At 43.7% G+C, this 24,233-nt stretch overlaps 2 protein-coding genes across 2 annotated transcripts; one reads left to right on the top strand and one right to left on the bottom strand.

The window, feature by feature from the left end:
* The first annotated feature begins 316 nt into the window (after positions 1-316).
* Positions 317-2,572, top strand: LOC124680835 (phosphatidylglycerophosphate phosphatase 1, chloroplastic/mitochondrial-like). The gene is made up of 5 exons (XM_047215875.1): positions 317-752; positions 847-927; positions 1,371-1,444; positions 1,531-1,638; positions 2,419-2,572. Exons 1-5 carry the CDS (start codon positions 317-319, stop codon positions 2,554-2,556), a joined length of 837 nt encoding a protein of 278 aa, XP_047071831.1. The 3' UTR covers positions 2,557-2,572.
* A 762-nt stretch (positions 2,573-3,334) lies between these two features.
* On the bottom strand, positions 3,335-5,669 carry LOC124680834 (3-hydroxybutyryl-CoA dehydrogenase-like). Its single transcript, XM_047215874.1, has 4 exons — positions 5,413-5,669; positions 5,077-5,298; positions 4,451-4,563; positions 3,335-3,791 (listed from the first exon to the last, which is right to left on the bottom strand). The coding sequence occupies exons 1-4, from the start codon at positions 5,620-5,622 to the stop codon at positions 3,422-3,424; spliced, it is 915 nt and encodes a 304-aa protein (XP_047071830.1). The 5' UTR covers positions 5,623-5,669; the 3' UTR covers positions 3,335-3,421.
* Positions 5,670-24,233: the final 18,564 nt, after the last annotated feature.

The raw sequence follows: 24,233 nt of genomic DNA, 5'->3' as shown, positions 1-24,233 counted from the left end.
GCGGAACTTGGCTATGGAAAAAACCATGGATTCGGCCGTTTCTCTTCATACATCTGAAACATGCTTTAAGAACCGTGATGACCAAGATTTGATGTCGGCAAAAACAACCAAACTGCCTAAATTTGGCTCCCTAAAAACTGCATGAATTGTTTTGAAAACAAAAGAGGCCCAACCAAAGTAAACTCAGCTTGGAAGCAACTGCATCGCAGGGCCAGATTGGCAATATGTCGCCATCCCCAAGGGCCAAGGTATCCATCGGATCGTTCTCTCCCACACGGGCACGCCCAGCGGCAGCAAGCATCTCGTCGCTGCTCTGATGCTAAGGCCGCCGCCGGCGCCACTTCTCCCTCCCGCTCCTCCCCGCTCCTCCCCGCTCCCCGCCCCCAGAGCTGCAAACCCAAACACCGATCCAAGTCCCGCCCCCTTCAGCGCCGCCAGAGCAACACCCATGGGCGTGGCCGCGTCGTGGCCCCGCGCGCTGGGGCAGCGCTTCAACGCGGGCGGCGTGGCCGCGGTGGTGACCGTCGCGGCGTCCGAGCCGCGTCTGGCGCTGCCGCACGTGTCGGTGCAGGACATCCGGTGGCTGGACTGGGCGGAGCTCCGTCGCGCGGGGTTCCGTGGCGTGGTGTTCGACAAGGACAACACCCTCACCGCGCCCTACGCGCCCGCGCTCTGGCCACTGCTCGCTGCCTCGTTTGACCAGTGCCGCGCGGCCTTCCCCGGCGCCATCGCTCTCTACAGCAACTCCGCAGGTCTGCCCTGGTCGAGTTGCGCTGCTCTTAGGAAGCGTGAAATTGGGGGAAACGTTTGCGTGATGATGGAATTGATGTGTTTGCTTGGATGCAGGCTTGAAGCAGTATGATCCCGATGGAGTGGATGCCAGTACGGTCGAGGCGGCTATCGACGGGGTTCATGTGATTAGACATGGTAAGTGCCCACGGAACTCATAGCTCTAGAATTACCCGAATTATTAGCTTCCCAAACATCTGGATCACGTATGCCCTTGGGCCTCGGTCCTATCGTTGGCGAGCCTAGCACTACATGTAACTCAATCTGCTATCAGAAATGAGAGTTTGTAGAATTGAGCTGGAAATATAATGCTATCTTCATGAAAACAAGTGAATTGAGCTAAGCTTTCACCTGTTATGTTCAACATTTGGCATCAGTATTAGTTCAAAAGCTCCATTTTGTTAAGTATGAGTTACATCTCATGATACTGAAGCACTAAAATTATGTGTTGCAAATTGAAATTACTTGCACTTAAATGTTAAACGAGTTTGTGTTTTGATAACATCTTTATTTCTTAGGATGTAATTTAACTTTGTGAGTGGAAACTTTTGAACCAATACTGATGCCTGCATTGATTACAGATGCTAAGAAGCCTGCTGGAGCAGCTAAGGAAATTGAGAGTTATTTTGGTTGTTCAGCTTCAGATCTTGTTCTGGTAGGAATGGCTATTATCAGTTCTGACCATTCTTACTCGATATTAAAACGTGTTTAGTTTGCTAATATTTTACCTACCTTTTCCAGGTTGGTGATAGATACTTTACTGATATTGTATATGGAAATAGGAATGGCTTTCTTACTGTATTAACAGAACCGTTGAGTTTTGCCGGTGAATCTTACATTGTCAAAAGGGTAAGACCTATGCTCTGTGTTTCTCCTATGAACTTATCAACATATCAGCAACCTTGAAAACATAGAAAATGAACAGCAGATTCAAAAAAAAAAAACACCCTAGAGACATAGATTGAGCATGATCTTTTTTCTGTTACTTGCTAGTCTGCTGTTTTCTTGTGGAATGTTATACTTTACTTTCTAGTGATTGATCTATTGGAAGTCTTTCGATCATCGTGATATCGGTACCCATTGCCAGTTACTTACTAGAACAATTAATCCTGCAAGATTATCTTTCACAACTATGCTACTGGCTCTGCTGGTATACCTGTCAAAGTTTGTTTGCAATCAGGGTGATGCGATAATCTTAAGGGATACAGATACTATCTCTGATCCCAAATAAGTTCTCTGAGAATTTTATAGGTCAAAGAATTCTAAGTTTGACCATGTATAAAGAAAGAATTAGTAATACCCAAAATATCAAATAGATATTAACTTTTCGCATGCCCAAAACTTACATTTTGGATCAGAGGAAGTATGTGCTTATCAAATGTTGGGACCTTTTTAATGTGTAGCTATTGTTCATGTAATTCAACTTATGAGGAAAATCCACATTAGATGTTAGAAGGATCTTTATTGATGTTCTAGTTCAACCATTCTTCAAGTTTTGTGTGCTATTTTTCTTGTGGATGTGACTTGCTAACTGGATCTGGATGATCATGCTTCAAGCATATGACTTGCTTTCTTCTCATAGATGTTTTGCATAGTCCCAAGATGGTTCTGACTTTGTTGCTTTATCAGGTTAGAAAATTGGAAGGATACATTACCAACTATTGGTACAAGAAAGGACACAGACCAATTAAGCACCAGTTGCTCCCTGATGTCAGAAGGATTGTGAAGTTCGATCCGTATGAAGATTCAATCTCACCTAGAACGTAACAATGCTATATGTTGTTATTCGTCCAGTCTGCAGATATTTCTTGTTTCTTGTTGAGCTAAATATATAGGGATAATAATGAGTATGATGTGTGTGTGCGCGCGTGTGTTTCGGTTCAATGGCTTATTTTGGTGCAAGGTCGTGATGCTTTCAGGTGCTCAAGTATGTAAAATTCGTGATTGTTAGCACTCGGATCAACAGAAGCACATTTATTTTGCTAAACTGCTGGGCTTGAAGATTTGCTTGGTTGCTGTTGTGCACGCTCCAGCTATGCTAGTTCTCGCAGTAGTCAAATCCGTAGCGCTGATCTTGACGGATCATTGTACTTAATCTCTGAAACTGCATACTGGGTAAGCACAGAATGAATTTTCAGGTATTTAAGTAGTGTATGTAAATTTCATCATTCTTACTCTCTCCAATTCACACAAAAAAGACGTCTGGAACATGTGCCTTCAGTCAAACTTTGACAGCAGATATCGTTTTGAATATTCAGGATGGTAAACTAAAAAAATCACATGTATAGATTTTTCACAAAAGGTGCTTTTGCACATTATTTTTATTTTGGTGTTATATGTATACTAGAGTAGACAATAGTAACTGAAGTTACATTTTGAAGGCCAGCCACGTCACTTTTAACGTTAACCTGTGGGATACAGGCAACTTCAACCTATGACCACTTATGTAACAATGCTACAAAACTAAGCTGAAACATCAGCTTATTTAACAATACTACAGAGCCAAGCCTTCGTAAGCCTGTGACTGATGGTGAGTGACTAGTATTCTTTTTGGACTTCTGCTTTCATTCACCACTGATGTACAAGGTACATACAAAGCTTCATTTCTCTGCTCAGCAGCCTACCGATATGTTCACAGAGATGACTTGGGTTTAACTGATGAAGAGCTTCTCCCGTATGAGTACACACCCTGTCCGCGCTTCTTTCCAAGTCGTCCGGCATCGACATATTGAACAAGAAGAGGACAAGGACTGTACTTGTTATCTCCTAGCCCGTTGTGAAGTACCCTAAGCACCGAGAGGCAAACATCTAACCCAATGAAGTCTGCAAGCTGAAGAGGACCCATTGGATGATTTGTGCCAAGCTTCATCCCTGTATCGATGTCCTCTTTGGTAGCTACTCCCGTGTAAAGTGCCCAAAATGCTTCGTTAATCATTGGCATTAGGATGCGGTTTACAATGAAGCCAGGGTAATCTTGCGAACATATAACCACCTTCCCAATCCTAGAAAAATCAAAATCATTAGGAAGTTTCAAGGGTAAAATGTGTGTTACTGTCTGCTTTAGAGACTGGCACTTCATGATGCAGTCTGATTTGAGTTCCTTTAACTAGCTACCCAATAATCAACTTCGCGCTTAGGTAGTAAGCAATAGAAAAATATGTTGGCAACAGACGATTTCAAATTGACAACTCAAATAAATCCTGTATCAATTCTGGTGGACCTATTTTTATCTTAGTTTTATATCTCCACGAACGCATGCAATTCTCATTGGAGCTGAACTTTAGTACACACCACAAACCAAACAGGTCATATACCTTATAAGGTCGTTCAAAGGTAGAAACTTTTTTTCAAGGAAAATATTGGGCTACCTGGTAAACACTACTAAACTCAGAATCTAAATTTACTTAAACTCCAAAGTATGCCAAGTTTGACGTGTTCTAAAAAATCCATTAACAATATTAAGTTTTGTAGCACACTAATTCTGTGTGGCCCTAATCTCTGAACAACAACAACTGTTATAGTTTTAGCTTACAGGTTTAGGTCCCACTTCAGAAGTCAGATATCTTTTTGGGTAAAGGTCCATGAAATATGTGCAGAAAAAAGATAGCATTTAAACTATGCCTAGTAGGTTTACCAAGGGCAAAAGGAAGATTTCGCTTACCTTTCTGAAAAAGATTTAACTTGCGAAAAAACCTCTTCTGATGTATCAGCTCCTCGTATGATTTCAACCAACTTCATTATTGGAGGAGGGTTAAAAAAATGCATACCTATTACCTGCAACAATGGAAACCTCTTCAAGTCATGGGACAGGTTTTAACTCCTTATCATGGAAAAGCTCCAAAAACAAAAGGGATCATATTTGCTGGGAAAACATATTCGAATGTGATGGACTAAGTAGACAAAAACAATAAAGACATGGTAATCAGAGGACTGAGAAAACTAAGAAATTACAGGAGTATCTTGACTACAGTTACACTAGTAGAATATTTGGCATTCAGAAACTTCAAAACATTGAAGGTGCTTTTCTCTTCAGAGGCATGTCTTGAAGTTGTACAAACTATTTTTTTTGGTTCTTCAGATTATCGTATACACATATACACGACAGATGCGAATTTGTCCACCTACATAACAAATGGGGACACTATAGTTCACGAAATGTCGCTTGGCATGCAATCGATAAGATCTATACCACCATACAATGCCACATTTAGTCAGCTGAGAGCAGCAAACAGCTAGTATAATTAAAAGGCAGTGCTGTCTGCTGAGAGAAGCCTAATTGGTGATCACCTGAGAGGGGCGGCTGGTAGCTGAGGCAAGCCGGGTTATAGAAATGGAGCTGGTGTTGGACGCAAGAATAGCAGAGGGTTTGGTGATCTTATCCAGCTCCATGAACAGCTTCTTCTTGACATCTTCCGACTCAACGATGGCCTCTATCACAAGATCCACACCCCGAAGCTCTTGCACATCGGAGACGCACTTTATCCGCTTGACGGAATCATCGCACGCAGCCTATTGACCGAGGCGAAGCCAAAAATGTCAACGAACAGGAATAGCGTCATCCTCAATTACTCAGCAACCAGGCCTGATTCGCGAAGGGCGACGAGGGGAGGTCAAAGCACTCACCTGAGAGAGCTGCCCCTTGGCGACGAGGCGGCCGAGGGAGGAGGAGATGGAGGCGACGGCGCGCGAGAGGGCGGCCGGGTCTGAGTCGAGGAGAAAGACGCTGCAGCCAGCGGCGGCGGCGAGCTGGGCGATGCCCGAGCCCATCTGGCCGGCGCCGAGGACGCCAACAGCCGCGATCTGGCGGGTCGCCGGCGCCGCTTTTGTCCCCATGCTCGGCTTCTTCAGAGTTTGTTGGGATTATCTCTCAGTTCCGTGGCGTGCTCTCTGCTTCTATGCTTCTTCAGCCTTCTGCAGTTCTGCTGGGTGTACTTTCTAGCTGTGGACTGCGGAGACTGAGAGGCCCGCCACTGCTTATTATGCAAGTCTTTTATTTCGTTGCAAATACATAGTTGCCCTTTTTTGCGGGAAAATACATAGTTGCCCTTGTTTCTGCGGCTTGACTATATTTTTTTTCTTTTATGATTGAACTCTTCGTTCCAAAATAAGCTTTATCTAAATACGGATGTATCTAGATGCATTTTAGTTATAGATATGTCCATGTCTAGATATAGTTGGGATAATTATTTTGGAATGGAGAGAGTAGTTGCAATTTTGATCCCGGATTAAGATCATGCGAGGGTCCCTAAAAAGAATCATGCGAGGGGCTTAGGGCGGCTAGCTATGGAGTGCGGCGTCATAATAATTAAGATCTACTAGAGACGAAAATGGAGCGGATACTGTTTTCACATTCTTTTGTAGGAGAGGAAACGAATACAAAAACAAATACTACCAAAAATAGATACTACCAAAAAACAGATACAAAGCGAATATGAAACAAACACGGAGCCGAAAGTGACCGCTCCTCGAAATCGAGAAACTTCTTTAAAACCTGCAAAAAAAAAATCAACCAAAACCAACAGACTCTTGTTAATTCCTAAAATGATCAAATATGATGATATATTATAATTATATAGTAAGATTGTAAGATATCACATGTTAACTAGGGAATATGGGAAGGATCGAAGAGTCGAAACATTTCAAATGCAGGAAGAGATTATGTGGTTGCCATCCGATAGTTTCGGGATGGAATACTTTGGAAATTTTGACTTATCTCAGATTGATTCCGCTAAATTGGGTTAGCGACAACAACCAGTAAAATAGAAATTTCATATTAGTTGGAAAAAATTCCATTTTCGCTTCTGTTATGTTTAAAAGGGCTATTCCACTATTTCATTTCCACTAAAAAAGATCCGTTTTCATTTCTCTTTCGCAAAATTTTGTTTCTGTATTCATATTTATATTCTGTTTTCATATTTTGTGGAATAATCAGAATCTTTCCGCTCTATTCTCATCCCTAGTTAGATATGCTGATTTTCCTATCCCTTTGACAACAAGCCTATATGTTGTGCAGAATCTTCTTTTCTTTCATACGAAGGTAATTTTTTTGCCTAATCTATTAATTAAGAAGAGAGTGTATAGTTTTTAGGAGAAAACCGTGCGAAAATCTACAACGGCATGGCAAGCTCACGCAAACAACACACTCATACACACCCATAGGTTCGGGCCGCACCCACTCTAGCCGATAGAAAGGAACACAAGACGACATGAACGATCACTCCAACCACGACACTCCAACACCGCAACGACAAAGACATGTCATGACATTCGGGAGCATCCGTCAATCAACTGCCGAACTCGAAGTTTGCATTTGGAAAAGTATACACGAAAAGCCAAATAGTATATTGAGTTGATGCACGGAACCTAAATCATCTAACTTCCACAAAAAAAGTTAGAGAAGCTATTATACTTCACTCGTCACGAGCTTTTCATAATGGATCTCGCTCTAGTCACCAGAAGTTAGCCGCCTCTATATGAATTTAGATCTTAACATAACAGCTAATAGTCCCTAACTTTCATTCTTCATTTTAGGCAACGCGTTGTAGCACTATGACTGTGTCCTTGCATAAGTTAGAGATCCCTGCGTACACTAACAACGCAATCAAAAGTACAAACGGATCAAAGAAGGTTAGCAATATATTTTAACAAATGAGAACGGGGATGGTGTTTTGAGGTGATACGAAAATGCGCATTGTTGAACTGAAAGGCCGAACTAGCATAATAATCCCGTGGGTCATGACCGGTGAGCTTCCAGACTTCCAGTCCCCTGGCCGAGGGTAGATCGATCGATGTTTTCCATGGCAAACTGATTAAGCGTTAGGGATGCATTTTCGCCACGGGGTAGTAATTCCGAGCTAATTGCATGTAGTCTAGATAATCAAGATCATAGTAATGGTTTTTGGTTGATGTGAGTTGGTGAATTGTCACTCCCTTCATCCCTCTGTAGGTTTAGCGAGGTGGCTTCGAATTTGATCTTTTGTATTGCTCTTGTAAGGTGTTGTGAATAATCTAATAAAAAAAGCCGTGTGCATCCTTTGTATGCAGAAGCTGGGGCGATATTTCCCCCATTTCGAAAAAAATGTGTGCGTCACGAAACAAATCGATGTCACCCTCCATGACGATATTGAGGATGAGATCACTTGGAACCTCACCGAAAGTGGCCTTTATTCTTCTAGCTCCGCCCATCGTGCTCAATTCTTTGGGGCGGCTTCATCCCCAATCGCCTCCACAGTGTGGAAGTTTTGGGCTCCCCCAAAAAAAAGTTTTCATATGGCTCACGCTCCAAAATAGGCTATGGACTAATGACTGGTTGAAGAAGAGAGGTTGGCCAAATTATCGGAATTGTCCCCTTTGCAAGCGGGTTTTGGAGTCCGTTGATCACCTTCTTGTCAATTATTGTTACACCATTAGACTTTGGGGTCTTCTTAAGGAGTGGCTTGGCATTCAAACTCTTGACCTCAATGAATGGCCTACCGCCTCTATTCATCCTTTGTGGGGCACGATTACGAAGTGTAAGAGCATCTCCAGCCGTCTTCCCGGGAAGGCCCCAGGACCCTTTTTTTCATCCGGATGGACAAAAATGGCTCAGTCGCGCCCTCGGAACCTCGTTTCCGCCCGGATTTGGGCTTTCATCCGTCCGGCGAGCCCAGGTCATCCCCGGCCCTCCGGGGAGCGCTCGGGGACTCCGGACGAAACAAAAACGCAGAAAACGTCGAGAAAACTTCCCGCGTGGATGGTGGCCCCGACTTGTCGGCGACAGAGGCCAATCGACTTCCGCGCGCTTCAAAAGCCTGCAGCCGGTCAGACTTCACCGGACGCGTAGCTTCCACGCGGCGTCGCCTCGGATTCGGCTCCCTCTATTTATCGCCGAACCTACCGCGTCTGGCCGCATTCAGCACCGCCGTCTCCCTCCTCTCCCCAGCCATGTCTTCTCTTCCCAATCCGCCTCCACCAGCGAGCAATGGCGGGCCATGATACGTGTACAGCACGCGTCCGTTGGGAACCCCAAGAGGAAGGTGTGATGCGTACAGCGGCAAGTTTTCCCTCAGAAAGAAACCAAGGTTTATCGAACCAGGAGGAGCCAAGAAGCACGTTGAAGGTTGATGGCGGCGAGATGTAGTGCGGCGCAACACCAGAGATTCCGGCGCCAACGTGGAACCTGCACAACACAACCAAAGTACTTTGCCCCAATGAAACAGTGAGGTTGTCAATCTCACCGGCTTGCTGTAACAAAGGATTAGATGTATAGTGTGGATGATGATTGTTTGCAAGAACAGTAAAGAACAAGTATTGCAGCAGATTTGTATTTCAGATGTAAAGAATGGACCGGGGTCCACGGTTCACTAGAGGTGTCTCTCCCATAAGATAAATAGCATGTTGGGTGAACAAATTACAGTCAGTGCAATTGACAAATAGAGAGGGCATAACAATGCACATACATGACATGATGAGTATTGTGAGATTTAATTGGGCATTACGACAAAGTACATAGACCGCTATCCAGCATGCATCTATGCCTAAAAGTCCACCTTCGGGTTATCATCCGAACCCCTTCCGGTATTAAGTTGTAAAACAACGAGACAATTGCATTAAGTATGGTGCGTAATGTAATCAATAACTACATCCTCGGACATAGCATCAATGTTTTATCCCTAGTGGCAACAGCACATCCACAACCTTAGAACTTTCCATCATCTGTCCCGGATTTAATGGAGGTATGAACCCACTATCGAGCATAAATACTCCCTCTTGGAGTTAAGAGAAAAAAACTTGGCCAGAGCCTCTACTAATAACGGAGAGCATGCAAGATCATAAACAACACATAGGTAATAGATTGATAATCAACATAACATAGTATTCTCTATCCATCGGATCCCGACAAACACAACATATAGAATTACGGATAGATGATCTTGATCATGTTAGGCAGCTCACAAGATCCGACAATGAAGCACATGAGGAGAAGACAACCATCTAGCTACTGCTATGGACCCATAGTCCAGGGGTGAACTACTCACTCATCACTCCGGAGGCGACCATGGCGGTGAAGAGTCCTCCGGGAGATGAATCCCCTCTCCGGCGGGGTGCCGGAGGTGATCTCCGAGAATCCCCCGAGATGGGATTGGCGGCGTCTCGATAAGGTTTTCCGTATCGTGGCTCTCGGTGCCGGGGGTTTCGCGACGAAGGCTTTAAGTAGGCGGAAGGCAACGCGGGGGCCACACGAGGGCCCCACACGCCGGGGCCGCGCGACCTAGACCTCGGGCCGCGCCGCCCTGCCGTGGCGGCGCCTCGTGGCCCCACTTCCTTTCCCCCTCGGTCTTCCGGAAGCTTCGTGCAAAAATAGGACCACGGGCGTTGATTTCGTCCAATTCCGAGAATATTTCTTTACTAGGATTTCTGAAACCAAAAACAGCAGAAAACAACAAGCGGCTCTTCGGCATCTCGTTAGTAGGTTAGTGCCGGAAAATGCATAAATACGACATATAATGTGTATAAAACATGTAGATATCATCAATAATGTGGCATGGAACATAAGAAATTATCGATACGTCGGAGACGTATCGGCATCCCCAAGCTTAGTTCCTGCTCGTCCCGAGCGAGTAAACAATAACAAAGATAATTTCGGAGTGACATGCCATCATAACCTTGATCATACTATTGTAAACATATGTAATGAATGCAGCGATCAAAACAATGGTAATGACACGAGTAAACAACTGAATCATAAAGCAAAGACTTTTCATGAATAGCACTTCAAGACAAGCATCAATAAGTCTTGCATAAGAGTTAACTCATAAAGCAATAAATCAAAGTAAAGGTCTTGAAGCAACACAAAAGAAGATTAAGTTTCAGCGGTTGCTTTCAACTTGTAACATGTATATCTCATGGATAATTGTCAACATAGAGTAATATAACAAATGCAATATGCAAGTATGTAGGAATCAATGCACAGTTCACACAAGTGTTTGCTTCTTGAGGTGGAGAGAGATAGGTGAACTGACTCAACATTAACAGTAAAAGAAAGGTCCTTCAAAGAGGAAAAGCATCGATTGCTATATTTGTGCTAGAGCTTTTATTTTGAAAACATGAAACAATTTTGTCAACGGTAGTAATAAAGCATATGTATTATGTAAATTATATCTTACAAGTTGCAAGCCTCATGCATAGTATACTAATAGTGCCCGCACCTTGTCCTAATTAGCTTGGACTACCGGATCATCGCAATACACATGTTTTAACCAAGTGTCACAAAGGGGTACCTCCATGCCGCAAGTACAAAGGTCTAAGGAGAAAGCTCGCATTTTGGATTTCTCGCTTTTGATTATTCTCAACTTAGACATCCATACCGGGACAACATGGACAACAGATAATGGACTCCTCTTTAATGCATAAGCATGTGGCAACCAGTTAATGTTCTCATATGAGATTGAGGATATATGTCCAAAACTGAAACTTCCACCATGATTCATGACTTTAGTTAGCGGCCCAATGTTCTTCTCTAACAATATGCATGCTCCAACCATTAAGGTGGTAGATCTCTCTTACTTCAGACAAGACGGACATGCATAGCAACTCACATGATATTCAACAAAGAATAGTTGATGGCGTCCCCGAAACATGGTTATCGCACAACAAGCAACTTAATAAGAGATAAAGTGCATAAGTACATATTCAATACCACAATAGTTTTTAAGCTATTTGTCCCATGAGCTATATATTGTAAAGGTAAAGAATGAAAATTTTAAAGGTAGCACTCAAGCAATTTACTTTGGAATGGCGGAGAAATACCATGTAGTAGGTAGGTATGGTGGACACAAATGGCATAGTGGTTGGCTCAAGGATTTTGGATGCATGAGAAGTATTCCCTCTCGATACAAGGTTTAGGCTAGCAAGGTTATTTGAAACAAACACAAGGATGAACCGATGCAGCAAAACTCACATAAAAGACATATTGTAAACATTATAAGACTCTACACCGTCTTCCTTGTTGTTCAAAACTCAATACTAGATATTATCTAGACTTTAGAGAGACCAAATATGCAAACCAAATTAGCAAGCTCTAGGTGTTTCTTCATTAATGGGTGCAAAGTATATGATGCAAGAGCTTAAACATGAGCACAACAATTGCCAAGTATCGAATTATTCAAGACATTTTAGAGTTTACTACATGTAGCATTTCCCGATTCCAACCATATAACAATTTAACGAAGAAGATTCAACCTTCGCCATGAATACTATGAGTAAAGCCTAAGGACATACTTGTCCATATGCAACAGCGGAGCGTGTCTCTCTCCCACACAATGAATGCTAGGATCCATTTTATTCAAACAAAACAAAAACAAAAACAAACCGACGCTCCAAGCAAAGTACATAAGATGTGACGGAATAAAAATATAGTTTCGGGGAGGAACTTGATAATGTTGTCGATGAAGAAGGGGATGCCTTGGGCATCCCCAAGCTTAGACGCTTGAGTCTTCTTAGAATATGCAGGGGTGAACCACCGGGGCATCCCCAAGCTTAGAGCTTTCACTCTCCTTGATCATATTGCATCATTCTCCTCTCTTGATCCTTGAAAACTTCCTCCACACCAAACTCGAAACAACTCATTAGAGGGTTAGTGTACAATAAAAATTAACATGTTCAGAGGTGACACAATCATTCTTAACACTTCTGGACATTGCATAAAGCTACTGGACATTAATGGATCAAAGAAATTCATCCAACATAGCAAAAGAGGCAATGCGAAATAAAAAGGCAGAATCTGTCAAAACAGAACAGTCCGTAAAGATGGATTTTATTGAGGCACCAGACTTGCTCAAATGAAAATGCCCAAATTGAATGAAAGTTGCGTACATATCTGAGGATCACGCACATAAATTGGCTTAATTTTCTGAGCTACCTACAGGGAGGCAGGTCGAAATTCGTGACAGCAAAGAAATCTGTAACTGCGCAGTAATCCAAATCTAGTATGAACTTTACTATCAAAGACTTTACTTGGCACAACAAAACACAAAACTAAGATAAGGAGAGGTTGCTACAGTAGTAAACAACTTCCAAGACTCAAATATAAAACAAAAATACTGTAGTAAAAACATGGGTTGTCTCCCATAAGCGCTTTTCTTTAACGCCTTTCAGCTAGGCGCAGAAAGTGTATATCAAGTGTTATCAAGAGATGAAGCATCAACATCATAACTTGTTCTAATAATAGAATCAAAAGGTAACTTCATTCTCTTTCTAGGGAAGTGTTCCATACCTTTCTTGAGAGGAAATTGATATTTAATATTACCTTCCTTCATATCAATGGTAGCACCAACGAGTTCGAAGAAAAGGTCTTCCCAATATAATGGGACAAGATGCATTGCATTCAATATCCAAGACAACAAAATCAACGGGGACAAGGTTATTGTTAACGGTAATGCGAACATTATTAACTCTCCCCAAAGGTTTCTTTATAGCATTATCAACAAGATTAACATCCAAATAACAATTCTTCAATGGTGGCAAGTCAAGCATATTGTAGATTTTCTTAGGCATAACGAAAATACTTGCACCAAGATCACATAAAGCATTACAATCAAAGTCATTGACCTTCATCTTAATGATGGGCTCCCAACCATCCTCTAGCTTTCTAGGAATAGAAGTTTCAAGTTTTAGTTTCTCTTCTCTAGCTTTTATGAGAGCATTTGTAATATGTTTCGTGAAAGCCAAGTTTATAGCACTAGCATTAGGACTTTTAGCAAGCTTTTGTAAGAACTTTATGACTTCAGAGATGTGGCAATCATCAAAATCTAAACCATTACAATCTAAAGCAATGGGATCATCATCCCCAATGTTGGAAAAAATTTCAGCAGTTTTATCACAGGCAATTTCAGCGGGGTTTGGAGTTTTCTCAACCATGCATAGTATATTGGATACATAAGTTTCAGCGGCTCCCTTTTCATTAGTCTTGGGCTTGCTACTCTCATCAAACAAATTTTCAGGAACAAGCCAAGCATAGTTATTTTCTAGCGCTTCATTCATCGCTAGGAGCTTACATGGTATTGGTGCTTTGATCTCCCCACCATCATTAATATTATTAGTGTACCTTACTCTCTCCATGTCCATCTTTTCAAGGATACTAACAAAATTGGTATAAGAACCAAGCATCTTATATTTAATAAAGACCTTTCTAGCCTCTCTTGCTATACCACCAAATTCTCTAAGAAGGGTTTCTAAAACAAAATCTTTCTTTTCCCCTTCTTCCATATCACCGAGTGTAAGAAACATGTGTTGGATTATAGGATTGAGATTAACAAATTTAGTTTTCAACATGCGAACTAAAGCAGCAGCAGCAATTTCATAAGTAGGAGCAAGTTCTACCAAGTGTCTATCTTCAAAATCTTCAACGGTACTAACATTATTGAAAAATTCTTCTATATTATCTCTCCCAACTATAGACCCACGTCCTACCGGTATGTCTTTTACGGTAAAATTAAAAGGAAACATGATGAATCAAGTAAAGTGAATGCAAGTAAACTAATTTTTTTTTGTGTTTTTGATATAGAGTGCAAGACAGTAAATAAAGTAAAACTAGCAACTAATTTTTTTGTGTTTTGATATAATGCAGCAAACAAAGTAGTAAATAAAATAAAGCAAGACAAAAACAAAGTAAAGAGATTGGATTGTGGAGACTCCCCTTGCAGCGTGTCTTGATCTCCCCGGCAACGGCGCCAGAAAAACAGCTTGATACGCGTACAGCACGCGTCCGTTGGGAACCCCAAGAGGAAGGTGTGATGCGTACAGCGGCAAGTTTTCCCTCAGAAAGAAACCAAGGTTTATCGAACCAGGAGGAGCCAAGAAGCACGTTGAAGGTTGATGGCGGCGAGATGTAGTGCGGCGCAACACCAGAGATTCCGGCGCCAACGTGGAACCTGCACAACACAACCAAAGTACTTAGCCCCAACGAAACAGTGAGGTTGTCAATCTCACCGGCTTGCTGTAACAAAGGATTAGATGTATAGTGTGAATGATGATTGTTTGCAAGAACAGTAAAGAACAAGTATTGCAGCAGATTTGTATTTCAGATGTAAAGAATGGACCGGGGTCCACAGTTCACTAGAGATGTCTCTCCCATAAGATAAATAGCATGTTGGGTGAATAAATTACAGTCAGGCAATTGACAAATTGAGAGGGCATAACAATGCACATACATGACATGATGAGTATTGTGAGATTTAATTGGGCATTACGACAAAGTACATAGACCGCTATCCAGCATGCATCTATGCCTAAAAAGTCCACCTTCGAGGTTATCATCCGAACCCCTTCCGGTATTAAGTTGTAAAACAACGAGACAATTGCATTAAGTATGGTGCGTAATGTAATCAATAACTACATCCTCGGACATAGCATCAATGTTTTATCCCTAGTGGCAACGAGCACATCCACAACCTTAAAACTTTCGTCACTCGTCCCAGATTTAATGGAGGCATGAACCCACTATCGAGCATAAATACTCCCTCTTGGAGTTAAGAGCAAAAACTTGGCCGAGCCTCTACTAATAACGGAGAGCATGCAAGATCATAAACAACACATAGGTAATAGATTGATAATCAACATAACATAGTATTCTCTATCCATCGGATCCCGACAAACACAACATATAGAATTACGGATAGATGATCTTGATCATGTTAGGCAGCTCACAAGATCCGACAATGAAGCACATGAGGAGAAGACAACCATCTAGCTACTGCTATGGACCCATAGTCCGGGGGTGAACTACTCACTCATCACTCCGGAGGCGACCATGGCGGTGAAGAGTCCTCCGGGAGATGAATCCCCTCTCCGGCGGGGTGCCGGAGGTGATCTCCAGAATCCCCCGAGATGGGATTGGCGGCGGCGGCGTCTCGGTGAGGTTTTCCGTATCGTGGCTCTCGGTGCTGGGGGTTTCGCGACGAAGGCTTTAAGTAGGCGGAAGGGCAACGCGGGGGCCACACGAGGGCCCCACACGCCGAGGGCCGCGCGGCCTAGACCTGGGCCGGGCCGCCCTGCTGTGGCGGCGCCTCGTGGCCCCACTTCCTTTCCCCTCGGTCTTCTGGAAGCTTCGTGCAAAAATAGGACCCTGGGCGTTGATTTCGTCCAATTCCGAGAATATTTCTTTACTAGGATTTCTGAAACCAAAAACAGCAGAAAACAACAACTGGCTCTTCGGCATCTCGTTAGTAGGTTAGTGCCGGAAAATGCATAAATACGACATATAATGTGTATAAAACATGTAGATATCATCAATAATGTGGCATGGAACATAAGAAATTATCGATACGTCGGAGACGTATCAGGCCACGACGCGGCGAACAATGGCTTCGGCCGCCGTTCCCTACACCAGTGGGAGGCGGGACTCCTGCACATGGCGAGCTACCCGGCGCCGCCGGAATTCCACGTGCCCGGAGGATGGCGCCTGAGCGCGGGGGGAGTCCCGATCCCGCCGCTTCCGGTGGGAGGCGACGAGCTCGACCGCTATCGACGCTATGCTGGTCTCCCTCACCGAGGAGCAGCGCGCGGAGGAGCGGTACCTCGCCGACAACTACGACGCATGGAACGAGTTCTTCCGTCTCCGGCACAAACGGGAACTCGCAGCGTACGACGGTCCCTCCCCCTCCTCCAGCGTGTAACAACGCCGCTGGTGGGGTGCGTCGGGCCGCACGCTCACCCGTGTGTTCGCGCACATCGATGCCGACAACTCCCCCCTTGGGATGCCGCCGGCGGCGCCGCCGCCCGAGGACGCCGGGAACTCGAGCGACGATGACATGTAGTACGCCGTTATTCATTTTAGTTTATGTTTCCATCTGGCCAATTTCAAATATATGTACGAACTCGGCCTATATATGTACGAACTCGCCTACATATGTTAAATATCTTTAAATTTCGCTTATGTTTACACGAATTTCGCCTTGTTTTGTCCGAATTCACCGTTATTTATCAAAAAAAAAATCATCCATCCTGGACTCGCCGCAGGGAAATGGTCTCCCCAGGCCAAAAAATACATCCATCCGACGCTAAATAGCGTTGGATTTCGGCCTGGGGAGCCCCAACGGCTAGAGATGCTCTAAAGACCTGGCCTCCTTTACCCTTGTGTCTTAGAAATTTAGAATGAAAGAAATTCTCAGGTCTTCAACAATAAGCATTTTCCGTCCTCGGTGGGTTTCCACAAAATTAAGTTAGAGGCTAGGCTTTAGGTGTTGGCGGGTGACAAATGTATGAGAAATTTGATGCCGCGTGAGTAGTTCCTTTGGTAATAGTGTTGTAACCGGGTTATTTGTAAAACTACTTCTCGTTATCGATGGAATAGGGCAAAGCTTTTTTCCTCTTTTTAAAAAAACCAGTAATACAAATACGACAACTTCACACTTTTAAACATACCGTACATACGATACATTCACCATCAGAGCACTCACAAATACGTTCACACGTGTGACGTGTCCAATGCACACACCGACATCAGCGTGCTCTCCGTGAAGAATTTTTACGATCCCCACACAATATAGACACACTGTTATTGCCAATTACGATGACTGATCGGACATCATCCGGCCCAGTCAGCACACACCACAAAATCACCTATGTCTACGTGCTTACACGGTCGCGGATCTCCCGGCCGAGACCGTATATCGCACTAGGGGCAGCTGATGCATCCAGCGCGGCTACACCAGCATGGCCGCCGCGGCCAGCAGCGAGGAGCCGACGCACGCCGTCCAAGTGCCGCCGCTGAGGCTACGGGGGTTGCTGCCGCTAACTCCGACGCCGTGGAAGCGGAAGCGTACTCCGCCCCTCCCTTCCGTGACGTCCGTGAGGCTCGCCATACTGAGCAGAACCAGGAGGAATGCGCAGAGAAGCAAGAACCGTCCCATCTTCCAAACTCTCACAGCTTCTGCTCTTCTATCGTGTGTGATCTCCTTCTGTTGCCTACAACTCGGTGTTGGGGCCAGCTAGCTGCTGCTACAATGCCACAATGGCGTATTTATACATGGTCGTCTGAGCTGACCTGCGAGAGGTGTCCTGACTTACTTACCACCACGAAGCCCACTGATTATTGGTCAGGTATTTATCATCGCAATGTCGAGTTGACATTCTCATTTTCCTACTCCTGTTAGACGACGAATCTCTTATCCTTTTCGACTTATATTACTTACTGGAAAACTGTTTTGAAATGTTATAGGCCGCCGACTGCGTTAATTTGTGCGTGATGAGTGGTCTGAGGTTCAGTTTAGAGGTTAGCGGTTTGGCCGGTCCATGTTAGATTGAATTTTATACTCTTCTCGTTATTACGGACCAAACGAAAAGTACCAGGTTACAATACTAAGATTATCAATCACGTCAACCATGGGAAGAACACAACGCGGAATGGAAGCTGTCTCGGACGGTCTTTGCTTAGTTAGTAGCGACATATGCTCCATTTTCTCCTGATTTCCTGGACCTTCGGCAAATTAGTAAAGTCAACTAGGACAGACCACTCCGGTGGTTTCGATAGCATTAGCAGACAGCTAGGATATGTTGTATGCTAGCTCTTTTTTGCGTGCAATTAGTACCGGGAATTAGGTCATACGAACGTAAGTTCGGGCAGAACCAAGCAAACACGAACACATCCAGCGCATAAAACTTGGGTACAGAGCATCCAGTCAGCCAAAGCGCTCCTTTCTTACCCATGTTTCCATTAGTTTCCTCGTCTTGGTTACTTTTTAGAACCAGGAGGTGGAGGAACCACATAATGTTGGAGTGGAGTCTTAAGCATCTCAGTGTTAATTTTGTGTGTTCATGTTGGCCACATCATGCCCGTCAAGGTAATGTTACACAGAAGATAAGTTACACGACTTTATCTTTCCCCTCTTGTGTGGTTATTACGGATGATGCGGCACACCAAGGAGTATGTTGGTTTTTCCCCCAATGACCATTTTTCGATAAAGAGCATATATTAATATCGGGAAGATATCAATTACACCCAATGATCATGGACTCTAGATATGGTAGGTTGTCTTCCGCTTCGGCCTATCAAGACAGTGGTGGGGGCAAATGTGGTGTCGATTTTGGCTTGGTGGGTGATTCTCGTGTTTCACTTTTTAGTGCTCATGATCTTTCCCAACAATACGTCAGCAAAAGCAGTAAATTATGAGCCTGTGTTACAAGGGGTGTGTTCCGTGCTTTGATATAAATATAGAGCTAAACATACTCGTCAAATAAATATGGTAACTCAATAACTACTGATCTTGCAAGATTGGCCTTGGCTTTTGACTCAAAAGTCGGATTATCTGGTTTAAAACCTTCGAATTGTCCTAATTAAATTTCCGAGAATCCATATGTACATGCAATTTGATATACCATATCCTATACCATCTTCGGAGCACCACTTCGAAATCAGATATCCATATCCGCCGGATTCTTTAGAATCGGATATGAATACCTTAAAACGGATTCAGTTCTGAAACCTATCCATTTACACCCCTATGCATAATACATGACCACGCACATCTTTATCGCATACGTTAGGTGCGCAGTGAGATATTTGCAGAGATTTGCTTTAGAGTTCAAGCTACATAGAGCTCGATTTTTTTAAAAAAATTGATAATAACATTTCAAAGTTCCAAATATTCTAAAAACAAACCTAGATATAGAATATGAAGTACTCTACCAACACATGAAATCTGGACCTGAAATACCTTATAATAGATAGAATCTGATAGAATTTGGAGGATTAAAATTTTGCACTATTCTTTAGATGTCATATTTGACATTTTTGTGCAGCCCAAAATACGGAGTAATTTCAAGTTGAGATTTTTCATGTTGGCACAAGTACATTATTTTCTACATCTAGAATTTTTATGAGAATTTTTTGCAACTTCAAAATGTTATTTTTGGTTTTTTTCTAAAAAGGGGCTCCGCGTAGCCTGAGACCCACACTCGATATACTGTAACATCAAACAAAGATGGCGGGAATACCTCATGATGTGTAAAGACATCTGTGAGTCCGAGAAATTGTGTTGAAAAATCTCACAGTCTCAAGAATACATCTTGAACACATCCTGCGTAAACAGTTCTACGAGACCGAGAAATTGTGTCAAAAAATCCCACAACCTTAAGAATACATCTTGAACACATCCCGTGTAAAAAGATCTACGAGACCGAGAAATTGTGTTGAAAAATCTCACAACCCCAAGAATACATATTGAACATTGTCTGGCAATCTGGCATACTTCACATGCTACAAAAGTTGGTAGTACTAATACGGATGCAACCAAATTAAACCTTGCCATACTTGTTCCTCATTACCGCAACAGCAGACACACTGGACATGTATTATCCTGATGCTTCCAAGTTTCAATGAAACAGTGTCTAGGAGGAACTAGAACACTATTGATATAGTAGAAGCGGGACTTGGCATGACAATTCCAAAATTCGTCCCTGACAGAGATCGAACTCTGGTCGTTAGGGTGCGCCACTGCGACCCTAACCACTGGGCTAAACCCACGTGGTCGATGCTTCCAAGTTTCCAACTCCCAATTGCACACCGCACAAATCACTCACATACAGCTGCTAGTGCTAGCCATCCGTATCACACAATCGCTAGGCGCTGACTGATGCAAAGCAAACAGCTACAGGAGCATGCACTAGTGGAAAACAGGGATTTCGTGGAAGCCTTTTGTCGCGGGCGCGCCTGCACCCGCGACAAATGGCCTGGCCACGTCGCCCCGAAACCATTTGGAGCGAGCCGGGCCTTTTATCGCGCCTTTTTGTCGCGGGTCGTATCACAACCCGCGACAAAAGGGGTCTGAGCTCTGGCGCCTCCTGCCAGCACCCCTTTTGTCGCGGGTCGTAATACGGCCCGCGACAAAAGGTCCATGCCTATATATACACGCAGCCAGCCCTCCCCCCACCTCCCTACATTTTTTTCCTTGGTGGTGAAAGGTGGAGGTGTATGCTAGCTCATTTTTTCTTCATGTGCACAAGAGGTGTTTGATGGAATGCTTGTGAGGGATGCCACTTGATTTTATTTGATAAGATTTCTCCTCTTTTTGATCCTAAAAGGTTAGCAACTATTTTCTCGTATATACATAGTCCGTACAATACTAATTTTAGCAAGGTGATTGCATCTGATACACTTATGATGCAGATGAGTCATCCATGGATGTACGGTAACCGATGTGCTCCCGCTTTCGGAGAGGGCGTGAATTCTTTCCTCGCTTGTGGCCGAGGCCAACAAGTCGAAGCAAGGTTTTATGTGTTGTCCATGTCTGAAATGTAAGAATGAGAAGGATTACTCTTGCTCAAGAGACATTAAGAGCCACCTGCTTCGGTTTGGATTCATGTCCAGCTATAATGTTTGGACCAAGCACGGAGAAGAAGGGGTTATGATGGAAGACGGCGATGAAGAAGAAGATAACGATGACCAGTACCGATCTATGTTCTCTGAATGCGATGATACCACAATGGACGACAATGAAGAAGAAGGAGGTGAAGAACAGGTAGCATATGATCCCGTTGATGATGATCTTCGTCGGGCCATTTCTGATGCAAGAAGAGACTGTGCCACGGATAAGGAGAGGTTGCAGTTCGACAAGATGTTAGAGGACCACCACAAATTGTTGTACCCAGGTTGTGAAGATGGACATAGAAAGCTGGGTAGCATATTGGAATTGCTGAAATGGAAGGCAGAGGTCGGTGTGACTGACTCGGGATTTGAAAAATTGATGTTAATATTAAAGAAGTTGTTTCCAAGAAATAACGAATTGCCCGTCAGTACATATGAAGCAAAGAAGCTTGTCTGCCCTCTAGGATTAGATGTGCAGAAGATACATGCATGCATTAATGATTGTATCCTCTACCGCGGTGAGAAGTACGAGAATTTGAATAAATGCCCGATATGCGGTGCATTGCGGTATAAGATCAGAAAAGATGACCCTGGTGATGTTGAGGGTGAGCCACCCAGGAAGAGGGTTCCTGCGAAGGTGATGTGGTATGCTCCCATAATACCACGGTTAAAACGTTTGTTCAGAAACAAAGAGCATGCCAAGTTGTTGCGATGGCACATGGAAGAATGTAAGAAAGACGCGATGTTGAGGCACCCCGCCGATGGTCGGCGGTGGAGAAACATCGGGAGAGAGTTCCCGGATTTTGCGGGTGAGGCAAGGAACTTATACTTTGGTCTAAGTACGAGATGGCATGAATCCTTTTGGGGAGCAGAGCTGCGATCACAGCACCTGGCCCGTGACTCTATGTATCTACAACCTTCTTCCTTGGTTGTGCATGAAGCGGAAGTTCATTATGATGCCAGTGCTTATCCAATGCCCAAAGCAACCGGGCAACGACATTGATGTGTACCTAAGGCCATTAGTCGATGAACTTTTGGAGTTGTGGGCCAAACCAGGTGTACGTGTGTGGGATGAGCACACCGAGCAAGAATTTGACCTACGAGCGTTGCTATTCGTAACCATCAATGATTGGCCCGCTCTTAGTAACATTTCAGGACAGACGAACAAAGGATACAATGCATGCACACACTGTTTAGATGAGACTGAAAGTAAATATTTGGGAAAAAGCAGAAAAGTTGTGTACCCGTTCAATCGTCGTTTCTTTCCGCGCAAGCATCCCTTAAGGAAAAAAAGGCAAGCATTTCGATGGTGAGGCTGACCGCCGTCCGAAGCCTGTCCCCCGTAGTGGTGCTGATATATTTGACATGGTCAAGGATTTAAATGTTATCTTTGGAAAGGGTCCAGGCAGTCGACCTGTTCCGAAAGACGATGACGGACACGCGCCCATGTGGAAGAAGAAATCTATTTTTTGGGAGCTAGAATATTGGAAAGTCCTGGAAGTCCGCTCTGCAATCGATGTGATGCACCTGACCAAGAATCTTTCTGTGAATATTCTAGGTTTTCTGGGCGTGTATGGAAAGACAAAAGATACACTAGAAGCACGGGAGGACCAGGAAAGTCATAAAGGACGAAACGGCAATCATCCAGGGCAGTTTGTAGGGCCTGCCAGCTACGCTCTTACCAAACAAGAGAAGGAGATCTTTTTTGAAGCCCTATTCAGTATCAAGGTTCCGTCTGGTTTCTCGTCGAATATAAAGGGAATAGTAAATATGAAGGAGAAAAAATTCCAGAACCTGAAGTCCCATGACTGCCACGTGCTTATGACACAATTGCTTCCGGTTGCATTGAGGGGACTTCTACCGAGAAAATGTTCGACTAGCCATTGTGAAGATATGTGCATTCCTCAACGCAATTTCTCGGAAGGTAATGGATCCAGAAACTTTGTCGGGATTACGGGAAGATGTGGTCGAATGTCTTGTCGGCTTCGAGTTGTTGTTCCCACCATCCTTCTTCAATATTATGACGCACCTCCTCGTTCACCTAGTTGAAGAGATTAGAATTCTCGGTCCCGTATTTCTACACAATATGTTCCCCTTCGAGAGGTTCACGGGAGTCTTAAATAAATATGTTCATAACCGAGCTAGGCCGGAAGGAAGTATCTCAAAGGGCTACGGAACTGAGGAGGTCATTGAGTTTTGCGTTGACTTTCTTCCTGACCTTAAGCCGATTGGTGTTCCTGAATCTCGGTATGAGGGGAGGCTGACTGGAAAAGGCACACTAGGAAGGAAAGCAACGGTGTGCAGGGACAAGATTTCTTTCAATCAAACACACTACACAGTTCTATACAATTCCAGCTTGGTGGTTCCGTACATCGAGAAACACAAGAATGTTTTACGAGAAATAAACCCGGGCCAGCCCGAGTCATTGATTACACGTCAACACATGAATACCTTCGGCAGTTGGTTGCAAAGACATCTCATTAATGACCCATCTGTTGTGGAGCAGCTGTTCTTGTTGGCCAGGTTACCATCTTCAAACATATGTACATTCCAAGGGTACGAGATAAATGGGAATACATTTTACACGATCGACCAAGATAAAAAGAGCACCAACCAAAACAGCGGTGTCCGCTTCGATGCAAAAGATGAGAATGGGCAAACCACCACATATTATGGATACATAGAGGATATATGGGAACTTGACTATGGTCCCACTTTTAAGGTCCCTTTGTTTCGGTGCAAATGGGTGAAGCTCAGCGGTATACAGGTAGACGATAAGTACGGTATGACAACAGTGGATCCCAACAATCTTGCGTACATGGACGAGCCATTCGTCCTAGCCAGCGAGGTGGCTCAAGTTTTCTATGTGAAGGACATGTCTAGCAAATCAAGAAAAAGAAATCAACAAAAGAATACATCAACCGAGAGCCAAAGCGCCACATAGTTCTTTCGGGGAAAAGAAATATCGTGGGAGTGGATGACAAGACAGACATGTCAGAAGATTATAATAAGTTTAAAGAAATTCCGCCCTTCACGGTGAAAATTGACCCAAGCATATTGCTAAATGATGAAGATTCTCCATGGCTACGGCGTAGAAGATCAC

This window comes from Lolium rigidum, unplaced genomic scaffold (genome assembly GCF_022539505.1).
Source record: "Lolium rigidum isolate FL_2022 unplaced genomic scaffold, APGP_CSIRO_Lrig_0.1 contig_29181_1, whole genome shotgun sequence".
NCBI classification, from domain to species: domain Eukaryota; kingdom Viridiplantae; phylum Streptophyta; class Magnoliopsida; order Poales; family Poaceae; genus Lolium; species Lolium rigidum.
The sequence above is the reverse complement of the archived record's forward strand: the minus strand, read 5'-3'. Positions and strand labels throughout refer to the sequence as shown.